The sequence below is a fragment of the Macaca thibetana genome, chromosome 14, assembly GCF_024542745.1.
Source record: "Macaca thibetana thibetana isolate TM-01 chromosome 14, ASM2454274v1, whole genome shotgun sequence".
Taxonomy (NCBI): Eukaryota; Metazoa; Chordata; class Mammalia; order Primates; family Cercopithecidae; genus Macaca; species Macaca thibetana.
The window spans coordinates 21,216,648-21,231,099 of NC_065591.1; the positions used below are offsets into that span (position 1 = coordinate 21,216,648).

Below are 14,452 nucleotides of genomic sequence, written 5' to 3' on the forward strand. Positions count from 1 at the left end.
GGAATTGAATCTCCATTTTACAGATGGAAGTCAAAGCTCAAAGAGGTGAAACAGCTCAGAAGGAACGCACGGAGGAGTGTGCGCCTGGAAAAAGCTCCTCCTCACATCCAACAGATCCTTCAGCCTGGCACTTCTGTGTCAGGCAGGGACCAGAGTGTTTGGCAGTGAAGGAACTGGCTCCTACCCTCAGAGAGCCCATAGCCTGGTTAGAATGTGCTCCATGCCATGGGAATCCCCAGGGAAGGTGAATGGACTGGGGCTTCCTGGGCAGGGACATTTGAAGTGGACCTTGAAAGTTGAATAGGAGCTCATCAGCTGAAGGAGCTGAAAGAGGCCCTCTAGACTCAGGAAACAGCATGAACTAAGCCTTTGGGTAAGGGAAGAACAGGAAGCGAGTGCGTGGAGTGCAGGGGCATGATGGATGTCAGTGAGGTGGGCTGAGGAATGGCAGGGGCACAGCCGAAGACCACCTTTTATTTTATTTTATTTTATATTTTATTTTTTGAGACAGAGTCTCACTCGGTCACCCAGGCTGGAGTGCCATGGCACAACCTCGGCTCACTGCAACCTCTGTTTCTCAGGCTTAAGCAATTTTCCTGCCTCAGCCTCCCAAATAGCTGGGATTACAGGCACCCACCACCACGCCCGGCTACTTTTTGTGTTTTTGGTAGAGATGGGGTTTTGCTATGTTGGCCAGGCTGGTCTTGAACTCCTGACCTCAGGTGATTCACCCGCCTCAGCCTCCCATAGTGCTGGGATTACTGGTGTGAGCCACCGCGCCTGGCCGTAGGTACCTCTTATAAGTGGAATCATGCAGTATTTCTCCTTTGGTGTCTGGCCATTTGTGTATCTTCTTTGAAGTGTATTCAAGTACTTTGCCTATTGTTGAATGGGGTTGTTTGTTTCCTTGTTCTTGAGTCATAGGAATTCTGGATATTAATTCCTTTTCAGACACATGATTTGCAAATATTTCTTCTCGTTCTATGGGTTATCCTTTCACTCCCTGGATACTGTCCTTTGATGCACAAAAGTTTTACATTTTGATGAAGAAGCACAATTTTTCAACTTCTTCTTTTGTTGTTTGTGCTTTTGGTGTCATATCCAAGAAATCATCAATAACTCCAGTGTCATGAAGATTTTCCCCTATGTCTTCTAAGAGCTTTGTAGTTTAGCTCTTAGGTTTAGGTCTTTGATGCACTTTAATTTTGAATATGACATAACATAAGGCTCCAATGTCATTCTTCCTTATGGGGATATCCACTTTTCCCAGCACCATTTGTAGAAAAGATGGCCCTTTTCTCACTGACTGGTCTCGGGACCTTTGTTGAAAATCAGTTGAGCATATATTTGAGAGTTTACGCCTGATTTCTATTCTGTTGCATTTGTCTGTCTGTCTGGCCCCTGAATGACCTTCTGATGTGAAGTCCAGGATCGCAGAATGTACAAGGACCCTCGTAGGCCATCCGTTCATCTCCTTGCCTGCAGGCCAGTGACTGACAAGTCACAGAAATTGAGCTCAGGGACAAATTTGTTTTCCAGGACCTAGAGCTGGTGAGAAGGGGTGGAGGGCAGAGCCACAGGCGAGGACTCTGGAGCCACAGTTTTAGCCCTGGCTATTTGGGGGCCCCTCTGCCCCTTCAGTTGACCATCCCATGAGGACGTGTGGCCTTTGGGGAAATTCTCATGTGCTCTGAGGGTCTATACACCCACCTCCTGAGATGCTCAAATCTGGGACCACTTCCTTTATTAAGATGATTCCAGAATGCTTCCAGTGGAGCTGGGAGGAGCTCCAAGAGGGAAGCAGCCAGTGGCTCCACGCTGCTGGCCCTATGCATATTTTGAAGATTTTCTGTTTGATTCCCAAGAGAGGCACTTGCAACTCCCTGTCCCCCACCCCAGGCCATCCAGTGAGCGGCACAACCAGGGGCTGGGGCTCCAGGGACTGGACAGCAGGCTCCAAGGGGAGCACAGCTGCAGAGAAGCCGCTGACCCTGCTCCCCCTCCTGGGAACTTCCCCGGCCTAAGTGACTAAACGGAGGCCTGCTTGAGCCTGGTCTTCCAGCCATGTGCCCTAAGGCATAATTTCTAGAGTTCTTGGAAAATCGTAGAAACTATGTTCATTCCACGATTGGGCTACACAGGCTGCCTGATGCTTCAGATGCCTTTGGTTTGGAGAAGCCAGTGGAGCTCAGGACCTGGAAACAGATTTCAGCCCACACAGTTGAGTGACCTCGGGCAAATTAGTTGCCCTCTTTGCCTTGGTTTCTTTACCTGTCAAGTGGGGATAAGAATCGTATCTACCCGTTAGTGATAGGGTGAGGCTTATATAAGGTAAAACGGGTAAGAATCGAGCCGGGTGTGGTTGCTCACGCCTGTAATCCCAGCATTTTGGGAGGCTGAGGCAGGTGGATCATCTGAAGTCAGGAGTTTGAGACCAGCCTGGCCAACATAGTGAAACTCTGTCTCTACTAAAAATACAAAAAATTAGCTGGGCGTGGTGGTGGGCGCCTGTAATCCCAGCTACTAGGGAGGCTGAGGCAGGAGAATCACTTGAACCCGGGAGGCGGAGGTTGCAGTGAGCCGAGATCACGCCATTGCACTCTAGCCTGGGCAGCAAGAGCGAAACTCTGTCTCTAAATAAATAAATAAATAAATAAATAAATAGGTAAGGATCTTAGAACAGTTCCTGGAGCATAGTAAGTGCTCAATGTTAGCTGTTATGATTGGTAAGATTTTGCTGGAACCTTGACTCTGTCAGACTGGCCAGAAACCTTGATAGGCAATTAAAGTTGACTGGGATGCATAGAGTTGGACAACGAACAAATTATTACTGAATCCACGATTACTGTGTGGTTGACATTGTCTTTTAAAACATGGATGAGTGATGGGAGGTGTGGGGGCTGCCATCTCTACCTAAAGCAGTGGCAGGAGGCTTCAAGGAGGGACAAAGGCCACCCAGGCCCCTCAGGCCCCTCCTCCCCATAGGCTGCTGCACCTCGTACCCATGCATCGTGAGCTGGGGAATAACTCTCTCCCTGCTGAATGTGTTTTCAGTGTTTATTGGACCCAGAGCTTCAGCCTGTCCCCAGGGCAGTGGTTGTGTTGTGTTCCTCTCTGATCAGCACAGGGCTGGGCACAGAGAATCGGGCTCAGGGAATGTTAGGCAGGCTCTGCACCCTCCCTGGGCCCCAGCGTGCCCACGTGCAATTAAGAAAGCACCCGGTGGGCATTGCCCTGGGCTGGACCTGGACTGAGACTTTTCACGGAAACCCGCTGGGGGATACTAGTATCCTCAATTTGCAGGTGAGGAAGGTGAGGTGTCCTGCTGTGAATTGAACCCAGATTTCCTGAAGCCAAAGAGCCTTTTTCCTCTTCACTCCCCTGCCTGGACGCCCTCATGCCTATGTGCCCATCAGACTCAACCAGCACGTGAGAGCTCTGTGAACTGTGGAGGCGCGCACTGGGAGGGGTTTTCGACACACCACATGCTGTGCGTGTACCACATCATCTTCGCTCATCTACCGAAATGATGACCACGTCCCCCGACCCCCCAGACCCCACTCCCTCCTTCCTCCAGAGCCATCCTGAGAACAAGGCCAGCCCAGCCCAGGACCCGCACGTGATGTGTGGGAGCAGCTCCTGTGGGTGAAGAAGGAGGAGACAAACCCTTCTAAACAGAACGAGCAATAGCCTCTCACTTGCCCAGCGTCGGCAAAGCCAGGGACAAGAGGCCAGTTTGGAAACATCGCTCGTACCATGTGGCAGGTGGACAGTGAGGGCCAGGCCTCCTCAGGGAACACATGTGCCCAACCCCTGCTGTACTAATGTGTCCCCCAGGATTTAGCCCCGTGAGAGAAAATTCCACAGAGTCCAGTTTTGTGCTACACAAAGTATATTCTCAGGAGATCCATCCTGTTGCAGGGGATCCATCCTCCCGAGAAGTAGTAACAGGTGGAAAAGAGATGTATTTGTCTCACGTTCACTGTGGATTAAGGTTTTCTTGGTAGAAGGGACACACCATGTATTTTATTTTTTTTTTTTTCTTTTTTTAAGATGGGGTTTTGCCATGTTGGCCAGGCTGGTCTCGAACTCCTGACCTCAGGTGATCCGCCCACCTCAGCCTCCCATAGTGCTGGGATTACAAGTGTGAGCCACTGCACCCGGCCACACCACGGATTTTAAAGCAGAGACTTATTTGAATTTTTTATTTTGTTCAGATGAGCAGAAGTCAATGAAAAAACCATTTCCTTCCTTCCTTCCTTCCTTCCTTCCTTCCTTCCTTCCTTCCTTCCTTCCTTCCTTCCTTCCTTCCTTCCTTCCTTCCTTCCTTCCCTCCCTCCCTCCCTCCCTCCCTCCCTCCCTCCTTCAGACAGGGTGTCACTATCACCCAGGATGGAATGCAATGGCTAAATCGTGGCCCACTGCAGCCACAATCTCCTGGGCTCAAGCCGTTCTCCTGCCTCAGCCTCCTGAGTAACTGGGACTACAGGCTTGTGCCACCGCGCCCAGCTAATTTTTACTTTTTTTTGTAGAGATGGGGGTTTTACTTTGTTGCCCAGGCAGGTCTCAGACTCCTGAGCTCAAGCAGTCTGCCCATCTTGGCTTCCCAAAATGCTGGGATTACAGGCACGAGCTATCCTGCAGGGCCAAAAGAACCATTTTTCACTAACACGTTAATTGTGGATGCTGAAACATTGATTATTTATATTTTATCCTTACTATATGTGATAGGCAAAATCCTTGGAACCCATCTACCCCAAATCCCAGCCATTTATACAAAAACGCCAACCAAAACTTAGATATAATTATCCTTTAGATATTTTGAATTGTTAACTATTTTATAGTTGTAAATGTGGGATTTTTTAAAAAGCAAATATTGAAAAGTCTTTTCCATTCATATCATCTTTAAGGAAGTTGATGACTTTCTTAAAATACAAACTAGGACTGGGCATGGTAGCTCATGCCTGTATTCCAGCACTTCGGGAGGCTGAGATGGGAGAATTGCTTGAATCCAGGAGTCTGAGACCAGCCTGGGCAACATAGTGACACCTCGTTTCTACAAAAAACAAAACAAAACAAAATTAAATTAGCCAGGTGTGGTGTTGTGTGCCCTTAGTACCAGCTACTCAGGAGGCTGAGGAGGGAGGATTGCTTGAGCCCAGGAGGTTGAGGCTGCAGTGAGCTGTGATTATACCACTGTGCGCCAGCCTAGGCAACAGAAAAAAAAAAAAAAAAAAAAAAAAAAAAAAGCCTATAATTAATTGAGCCATTACTTTCCCCTTCTCATCCATGGGGAGAAAAGCCTTGTTGCTTTTTCAGTTTGTAAGTGATTCTCTAGATTAGAATGAGTACATTTGGCCCAGGTGAGGTGGCTCACACCTGTAATCCCAGCACTTTGGGAGACCGAGGTGGGTGGATCTCGAGGTCAGGAGTTCAAGACTAGCCTGGCCAAGATGGTGAAACCCTGTCTCTACTAAAAGTACAAAAAGTAGCCAGGTGCAGTGGCAGGTGCCTGTAACCCCAGCTACTCAGGAGGCCGAGGCAGGAGAATGGCTTGAACCCCGGGGGGCAGAGGTTGCAGTAAACCGAGATGGCATCAGTGCACTCCAGCCTGGGTGACAGAGAGAGACTCCATCTCAATAAATAAATACATAAATAAAAATAAAAGAATGAGCATATTTGAGAAAGAAAAGATTTGATGTTGGCGAAAGCAGCACATTCTTTCTGGGATCATATGCTGCTTCTGCAGGCTAAGAAATTCAACTGTTTGGCCAGGCGCAGTGACTCATGCCTGTAATCCTAGCACTGTGGGAGGCCGAGGCAGGCAGATTGCCTGAGCTCAGGAGTTCGAGACCAGCCTGGGCAACAACAGTGAAACCCTGTCTCTACTAAAATACAAAACATTAGCCGGGCATGGCTGCGTGTGCCTGTAGTCTCAGCTACTCGGGAGGCTGAGGCAGGAGAATCGCTTGAACCCAGAAGTGCAATGAGCCGAGATCACGCCACTGCACTTCAGCCTGGGCAGCAGAGCAAGACTCCATCTCCAAAAAAGAAAGAAAGAAAGAAATTCAGTTGTTTAAGATGAGTTCAATTCAGCACATGCTTGTTGGGTTCCAGACACCGACACCAGGCAGGGCAAGGGATAACGCTGCCTCGTAACACCCCTCCCCTGCCCTTGGCGAGGGCACAGTCTAAAGGCAGAGGCTGCCACGATTCCACTCTTTAAAAGTTTTTTAAGTCTATATAACCAAATAAATGTACATTTAACATTTGATTTTTACAGCAGTTGCCAGTGTTTCACCCCATTTATAGTCTCTGTTATATGTATGTGAAATGGGCCCTTCATTGAAAGGGACCCTGGGAGCTACTTTTGACAGAGGTTTATGGTTCATAAATGTCATTCTGGGAGCTGCCGCTCAGGAAACCTGAACTGGAGAGGATGCACCTGGGGAAGGAAGCGAGTGGGGATGACACAGTTGCAGGCTGAGTGACATTGCCCTGGCTGTCAGCTGCCACGGCCAAATTCATCCCCAAATCATAACTGTATTCATATATCGTGGCGGCATCCCATTGATAGAGTGGGTGCCGTGTGTGGGGCAGGGGATATGCCGTCTTTCACTCTACTTCAGTCAGACCTCAGTCATTCTGGGCTGTGAATGTTCTCAGCCTCATCTTACAGATGAGGAAACTGAGGCACACAAAGGTCAAGTCACTTTTCCAAGGATACCCTTCTGTGGCAGAACCACAGGGTGACTTGGGAGCCTCCTTAATAATCTCCTTTAGTCTCTGCCCCCATTTCTTTCATGGGGGAAACTGGCATTCCCTAGTCGTATGTGACACGTTAGCTAAACACAGCTTTAACAGACCTCTCCAACCACATCGCTGCCTCAAAACCCCTCCTCTACAGAGACCTGGATTCACCCCAAGGCTGGGCTAGGTGCCCCGCCCTGGTCACCACCCTGCACTATAATCACAGCCCCTGTCACCAAGGCAAGCCATTTGAAGAGAGGGACTGTGTTTTACTGGGCTCTGTATTTTCACCACCCGGAACTGTGCCCAGCGCATAGCTGATGCTCCAGAAATGCTGTTGAATGAATGAATGTAGCAAATAAGTGGCAGAACCAGGGGCCAAGCCAAGGCCTGTCCTACCCCAAAGACTTCTCATTCATTTCATTTCACCTCGTGCAGGATCTGAGCCTCTCCGTCTCGCCTGCCTCTGGACGAAAGCGGTATTACAGTGTCTTGGTGAAGGTGGTGGAGCTGCAGAATTCTTTCTGCTACAGAAGGGAAACAGAGGCTTGGGGGAATTAAGTGAGAGATGTCTCGGGACACGCCCAGGGCCACATGGTTTAGGGTTGTTGAGAGGGACAATGGGCAGACAGACCACAGGGCTGGACGTGGGAGGTGCAGGGTTCCAGTCCTGGCCCTTCCATTATCAGGCAGTATGACCTTGCTCTGGGCCTCCGCATCTTGGCTGTGAAGGGAGGGTCTGGTCCAGTGGGGTCTCTGAGCCCTGGAGATGTATTGCTGGGATAGGGGAGAGCATGGGAGACTCTGCTTCTCTGGCAGTGGGTCCTGCAGGGGACAGGGTCTCATCCAGCCACCCACGCCATGAGATAGAGCTTGGGGATGGGACGAGGAGCTGGGAAACTTCTAGCCTCCTTGAGAAGAGAAGCTGACAGGGGCACTTAGAGCCCGGACTAAAGCCAGAACACCTGTCCCACCCCAGGAGACATCAGAAAGTGATCTCCAAGCGTTAGATCACACGTGGGCTTCTCACGGAGACCCTGAAGCTTGGTTTACCCCAGTCCTTTGAGATAGAAATGACCCTGGTGGCTCAGCGGTGCCCCCTTAGGACAAGATGAAGCCTGCCCGACCCCGCCAGGAGTCCTCCATGTTAGAAAGATGACTCGTCACCACCTTGAGAGGCAGTGGGCTTGGCATGGGACCATCCGGTCTGCCCCTCCTAGCTACGTGATCTGGAGCAAGTCATTCATCTTCACTGGACCTCAGTTTTCTCATCTGTGAAATGGAGATACCAACACTGACCTCATGGGATAGACGGTCAGAGGAGATAGTGGGTGGGTCACAACATGAATACAAGGCATTACATTATTGCTGTCATGGTTGTCATCGGCCCTGGTTGGAGAGCTCCTGTCTAAGGCTTCTCCCTTGGTAATTTGGGATTTGCCCTATTTGGGGTGGGGGGATGGTATCTTGGTATCTTGTTTTACCATAAAATGCAACATGCCTTGCTGAGTCCTTCTTGGCTGGCAAGACCCAATTCAAGAGCCACTCCATCACGGAATCCTTCTCTGACCTTTTCAATGGAAACCGACCGCTCCTTTCTGTGGGCCCTGCCATGTCTGGGAAACTAGACTCTTGCCCTGCAGACCCTGGAACGCTTGACCATGCTTGTCCCTCGTCCATCTCTTCCCCTAGGCCATGATTCTTAAGGGAAGCTCTGACAAGGTGCCCAATGAATGAATCAGTGAAGCAAGACACGGTGGGCGAGAGGACAGGAGAGACAAATTCCAGAGACAAGCTGGGGGGTGGAGGGGACCCAGCCCTTGGCAGAGGGGCCATGGGGGCTGAGGGCTGGACAGAGGTCCTAAGGATGGTTCTTTCTTTCCACCATTTTTTTTTTTTTATACAAGGAAACTTTACTCATTTGTACTAACTGTGGGACAGTTGAAATTACAGTAGACTCAAAAATTAAAGTACTTTTTAAACTTTGAAGTTCCAACAGTAGCTTGACCTTGGCCTCCTACAGCTCTCAGAAGAGCTGCTCAAAGGAGCCCCGTGTTCTCATTGGGTCACAATGGCTTCCGTGGAAGTGAGGGCTTCCAGAGGGCTGGCGAGCAAGGTGTGCTCCCAGAGTTGGCATTTGTCTTGGGATTTTTTTTTTTTTGCAACATACAATGCCCCTTGTAGAATTGTGAACGGTGGTGGTGGTGAGGGGAAGGCGGGGAGGTTGCCAGGTAACTTGTCCAGGTCCTGTTAAATGATTACAAATGCCAGCTTCACAAGAGGACTTCCTAGGGAAGGCGCCTTCTTTCCATTAGTCCACATACCTTTGCTTTTAAAAAACTTTTTATTTTGATATAATATTACACTTAGAGAAAAGTTACAAATGGACTACAAAGAATTCCCAGATGCCTTTTATGCTGACTCCCCAAATGGTGATGTTTTGCCATATTTGCATTGTCATTTTCGGTCTCTCTGGGTCTCTCTCTGTGTACATGCTCTGTTTATGTATGTATCGGTGTACATGCTCTGTTTATGTATGTATTGGTGTACATGCTCTGTTTATGTATGTATTGGTGTACATGCTCTGTTTATGTATGTATTGGTGTACATGCTCTGTTTATGTATGTATTGGTGTACATGCTCTGTTTATGTATGTATTGGTGTACATGCATACCATATACAGCTGAATCATTTAACAGTAAGTTGCAGGCTGGGCACAGTACGTCCTGCCTGTAATCCCAGCACTTTGGGAGGCCGAGGCAGGTGGATCACCTGAGGTCAGGAGTTCGAGACCAGCCTGGCCAACATAGTAAAACCCCGACTCTACTAAAAATACAAAAATTAGCCAGGCATGGTGGTGTGCACCTGTAATCCCAACTACTCGGGAGGCTGAAACAGGATAATCCCTTGAACCCGGGACGGGGAGTTTGCAGTTAGCCAAGATTGTGCCACTGTACTCCAGCCTGTACGACAGAGCAAGTCTTCATCTCAAAAAAAAAAAAAAAAAAAAAAAGAAAGAAAGAAAGAAAAGAAAAAAGAAAGAAAGAAAAGAATAAGTTGCAGACATATGCCTCTTTGCCTCTAAGTACTTCAGTGTGTGTAAGCCCTGAAACAAGGCACTGGTCCACATCTGAGGTCCCAGATGGTCAATGAAGTTGATCTTCAGCAGGGCAGTTTGATCAGGGGCAGCCCTGAAGGTGGTTGCGAGGGGGCCAATCTCTCAAGGCAGCTGAGAGCAGCCATTCTCCTGTGACTTCTCCATCTTCCTGCCTTCCTCCTCGACCCTGTCTCCTGTTTGCCTGTCCCAGTCCCACCCACAGCATCCATCCCAGGAGGGCCCAGCGGGCATGCCCCAGGCCTGGAGTCCAAGTTTCAGCTCTGCCTCTTACCAGTTTTTTGTTGTTTTTTTTTCTTTTCTTTTCTTTTTTTTTTTTTGAGACAGGTCTCCCTCTGTCACCCAGGCTAGATGGAACTCTGGACTCAAGTGACCCTCCCACCTCGGCCTCCCAACATTTTGGGATTACAGGGATGATCCACCACCCCTGGACCTTCTTAACAGTTATTGATTCTCAGCAAGGCATTTACCCCTCTGGCCTCAGTTTCTGGGGCTGCAAAATGGAAACCTGATGGTTGTAAAGAGGCTGGAACTCTACTGGTGGCATAATAGATGCCCTAGTACTTTGTGAAGTACAAAGCCCCGTTCCTGGTTTCGTTTTTTGGGGTGTGTGTGTGTGTGTGTGTGTGTGTGTGTGTGTGAGAGAGAGAGAGAGAGAGAGCCCAGCATTAATCCCTTTTCCTTCCTGCACTCTGGGAAGCCCACTCCATCTCTGGACTAAGAGAAAGACAGTCCCCAACCACAACCCCTGCCGTTGAGGGAAGAACTGAGAGAGCTTCTGTGTGAGGGTGGAGCGATGGAGGAGGGGGCTGCAGACCCTGCCTTGGCAGATGCCTGCCTCAGGAAGAACCCACAGGGAAGCTGGTAACAAATCTGCCAGCCACATGGAGAGCCGCTGGGCCAAACTACAGGGGTGTCCTGGGGAGCTTTTGCAAGGCAAAGGCTGTTGTAAGTTAGTCAGTTTCCTGAGCGCCCACTGGGCGCCATCTTCCCTGGAGGGCCAAGGAATCCCCATGGGTCTCCAAAGGGGGACCACTTAGGGAATGGAAAAGAGCCCAGGTCTCAGCCTGTCTGTTACTCAGTCGCTGGTGACACTTGCGGGTCCCTCCTCTCGGCGCCTCACTTTGCCCATCTGTCCAATGAGGATGCCAGGGCCACCGTGTGGGAATTCGGAGGGGACTGGAATGGGCAGGAATGTGAAAATACCCAGAACTAGGGAGGGAAGACTGCTGCAAGGAAGGCCAGCGACTGGCCCCATCCATCTCTTTGTCCCTTGTAGTGCTGGGACGGTGGCAGACGCATAGTAGGGCTGAATTACTGCTTGAGTGGCAAATCCTCCCAGCTAGGACCTGGGTCTTCAAACAAACTTCTAGAAACCTCATCAGGCAGTGGGGCCCCAGGATCACCACCTTCCGTCCAGTGACTTTATTGGAACTGCAGTGCCTCCTGGTGGCCAGCATGCGCAACTGCAGTCTTGATCTTGGCCTGCTGGGAGTAGGGCCCTGGAACCTGAACGCTTAGCCTTCTGGGTAAGCAGCCAGGGCCGGGGACTCTTCTTCAGTCTTGGCTTCCCGCGGGGCTGTGCCCCTCTATTTTCTCATACTCCTCCCTGGCAGGAATTCATGCAATGTTGTTGAACTGAGGAAACAGAAGCCAAGAGGTTTGTCCAGGGTCAGGGAGCTGCCAGGGTCACCTTTGGTCCTTCCTGCCCTGCGCTGTGGCTGGTTTCCTCGACCCCCCTCATCCTGCAAGGTCCCTTCTTCCAACTCCATGCAGCAGCCTCCCGACACAAGCAGTGTGTGTAGCGGACCAAGGCTGGAGCCCAGCTGCGGGGCCTGGGGCCCTTTCCTGCAGACACACTGGCCACCCTGCAGAGCTGCCCCAGCCATACCAGAGGCAGAGGGAGCCCAGAGGAGCCTCCCCCAACCCAGGCACACACGGGCGTTTGCATTAATTCCAGCGGTGTGTCCTGAGCCTTTACTCACAGCAGGCGAAGGCCCCAGCTCCAGACCCCAGCAGTACATCTGGGAGGCCCACTCTGATCAGCTCACAGTCTAGGGAGGGAGAAGGCCCATGAGCTGCTGCTGTAAAGCGGAGGATTCAGTGTTTAAGAGGCAAGGGTGGTCAGGGAGGAAGAAAGGTGACCCTTGGCTGAGCCTCGAAAGCCTAGGAGAGGAATTCACAGCAGAAGAAATACAAAAAATAAAAGGTTCCATAGTTAAAAAAAAAAAAAAAAAAGAAAGAAAAAAATAAAAAGGAAAGGCAAGATCTCACTTTCATCCATCATGCTGGCAAAGATTTTAAAATGACCAAAATGACACTCTAATGACCATTATTGGCTGTGAAGTGGGAGCGGACACTGCGGCAGCTGAGGACATTACATGTTTCTGGAAGACAGCTTGGCCATGTTTCCCAGAGCCCCTCAGATGTGTGGAAAATTGAACCCCGTATTTCTAGGTCTTGGAGCTTCTTCTAAGGGAATCGCCATGCATGTATCGAAAGATTTAAATCAGAGACCTGCTATGATTTCAAACAAGTAGAAACCTGTGAGCCCAACAGAAGAGGATGGATTAAATAAAACAGCCATTGTTTTCACTAAGGCAGATCACCTGAAGTCAGGAGTTCAAGACCAGCCTGACCAACATGGCAAAACCCCGTCTCTACTAAAAGTACAAAAATTAGCCAGGTGTGGCTGGCGCCTGTAATCCCAGCTACTCGGGAGGCTGAGGCAGGAGAATAGCTTGAACCCAGGAGGTGGAGGTTGCACTAAGCCAAGATGGCAGCACTGCGCTCCAACCTGGGAGACAAAAGTGAGACTCTATCTGAAAAAAAAAAAAAAAAAAAAAGTTTACAAAGTAATGTGTTCTGTGTGTGTGTGTGTGTGTGTGTGTGTGTGTGTGTGTGTGTGTGTGTGATTTTCTTTTGGTCTGTCTTGATTTTTTTAAAATCTTCCATACAGAACATAGATTACTATTTGTAAGGGGAAAGAAAAGTCACAAAAGTTACAGAGAAAGCTATCTGGGTGAAAGTAGTAGTTAGCCACAGACAGGAGTGGCAGAGAGACGTGGTAGGTAGAAGGAAGGGTGCCCGCAGGAGTGCGGAAGCCTGAAGTCGCTCATGCAGTGCGCTGCGGAGTGGAAGCAGGTCTATGAGACTCAAGCTAGATGGAAGGCTGGGGTGTAAGTCCCTGAGTCAGGTGGGACCAGTCCTGCCTTCGGGACCCTGAATGCCTCATACGCCTGATGTACAGGGTTGGCAGATTTAGCAAAAAGCAAGCAAGCAAACAACAAAACCAGGTTGCTCAGTCAAATCTGCATTTGAAATAATAATTTGTAGGGTAAGTATTTCTTGTGCCATATTTGGGATATACTTATATTGTTTAAAGTATTCACAGTTTATCTAAAATCCCAGTTTAACCGAGTCTCCTGTATTATTTCTGGCCATTCTAAGGAGGGATCTGGGAGCCAGTGAAAGGCTACAGAGAAGGCCATGACATGACTGGCTGTGTATGTTTTAGACACTCTCTGGTTGTATTTGAGGGTGGTGAGCCTGAAGGTGGAGAAACCCCTCAGGAGGTCGGGACTGAGCGTCACCCTGAGCGTCACTGGGATCCATCATGGTCCAGAGGTCTGAGTTGCAGGGGCCCAGTTTGTGACGACGGTGGCCAATCCCCACGGCGAAAAAAGGGCCTTTCTCGGAAGCTTCCCTAACCTTCCTCCAGCCCATTCCAAGTGGTGCTTGTCTCTTGCTTCCCATAATCCCACAGCACAGAGCCCAGCCTGCTCTCAGAGCATGCACCATCCAGGATTCTAATCACTGGTTTCAGGTAACGTTTCAACCTCTTCCTGGGAGAACAAATAGAAAATTAATTCGGACCAGCCCTGCCCCCTGACAAAAAATAAATAAATAAATAAATAAATAAAAGAAACAAAATTAACCCATAGATCCATATTGCCACTTCTGGAAACTTGTAGTGTTTTCTGAGGACAAATGCTCCACTCCCTTCCTCTTTTTCGGTCAAAATGAGATTTATTTGATATAAATTGAACATCTTTGCATGTGTTAAAACACTATGCTTTCTTAGCATCAATTTCATTCATTTGTTCATCAAATGTTTACTGAGTATCTACTGCATGCCAGCTATGCTACTAGGTGTTACATAGCAGGGTAAACAAAGCACACATGCTCAGATATACTCCCTGCTCCATGGGAGGGAGAGAGAGAGACAATAAACAAAGGGAAAACAGAAGAACAAATAAATACATAATATTGGCGCGGTGGTCCATGCCTATAATCCCAGCACTTTGGGAGGCCAAGACGGGTGGATCATTTGAGGCCAGGAGTTCAAGACCAGCCTGGGCAACATGAGGAAACTCCGTCTCTACTAAAAATACAAAAATTAGCGGGGTATAGTGGCCCATGCTTGTAGTCCCAGCTTCTCAGGAAACTGAGGCCTGAGAATCACTTGAACCTAGGAAATGAGGTTGCAGTGAGCTGAGATCGAACCACTGCACTCCAGCTTTGGTGGCAAAGCAGGACTCTGTCTCAAAAAAAAAAGAAATAGCCTGCAGAATAAAGACTATCGGG

The 14,452-nt window shown here is 49.2% G+C and overlaps 2 protein-coding genes across 2 annotated transcripts in view; one reads left to right on the forward strand and one right to left on the reverse strand.

Annotated features, from left to right (window-relative positions):
- The window catches only part of ALX4 (ALX homeobox 4), a 45,385-nt gene that overhangs the window by 12,241 nt on the left and 18,692 nt on the right, over positions 1–14,452 (forward strand). The gene's annotated exons all lie outside the window — the stretch shown is intronic.
- EXT2 (exostosin glycosyltransferase 2) overlaps positions 9,388–14,452 on the reverse strand; it is a 202,498-nt gene continuing 197,433 nt past the window's right edge. The window contains exon 14 of the mRNA XM_050758871.1: positions 9,388–11,503. Coding sequence (XP_050614828.1) covers positions 11,455–11,503 — 49 coding nt within the window. The 3' untranslated portion in view covers positions 9,388–11,454. The remainder of the gene's footprint in view (positions 11,504–14,452) is intronic.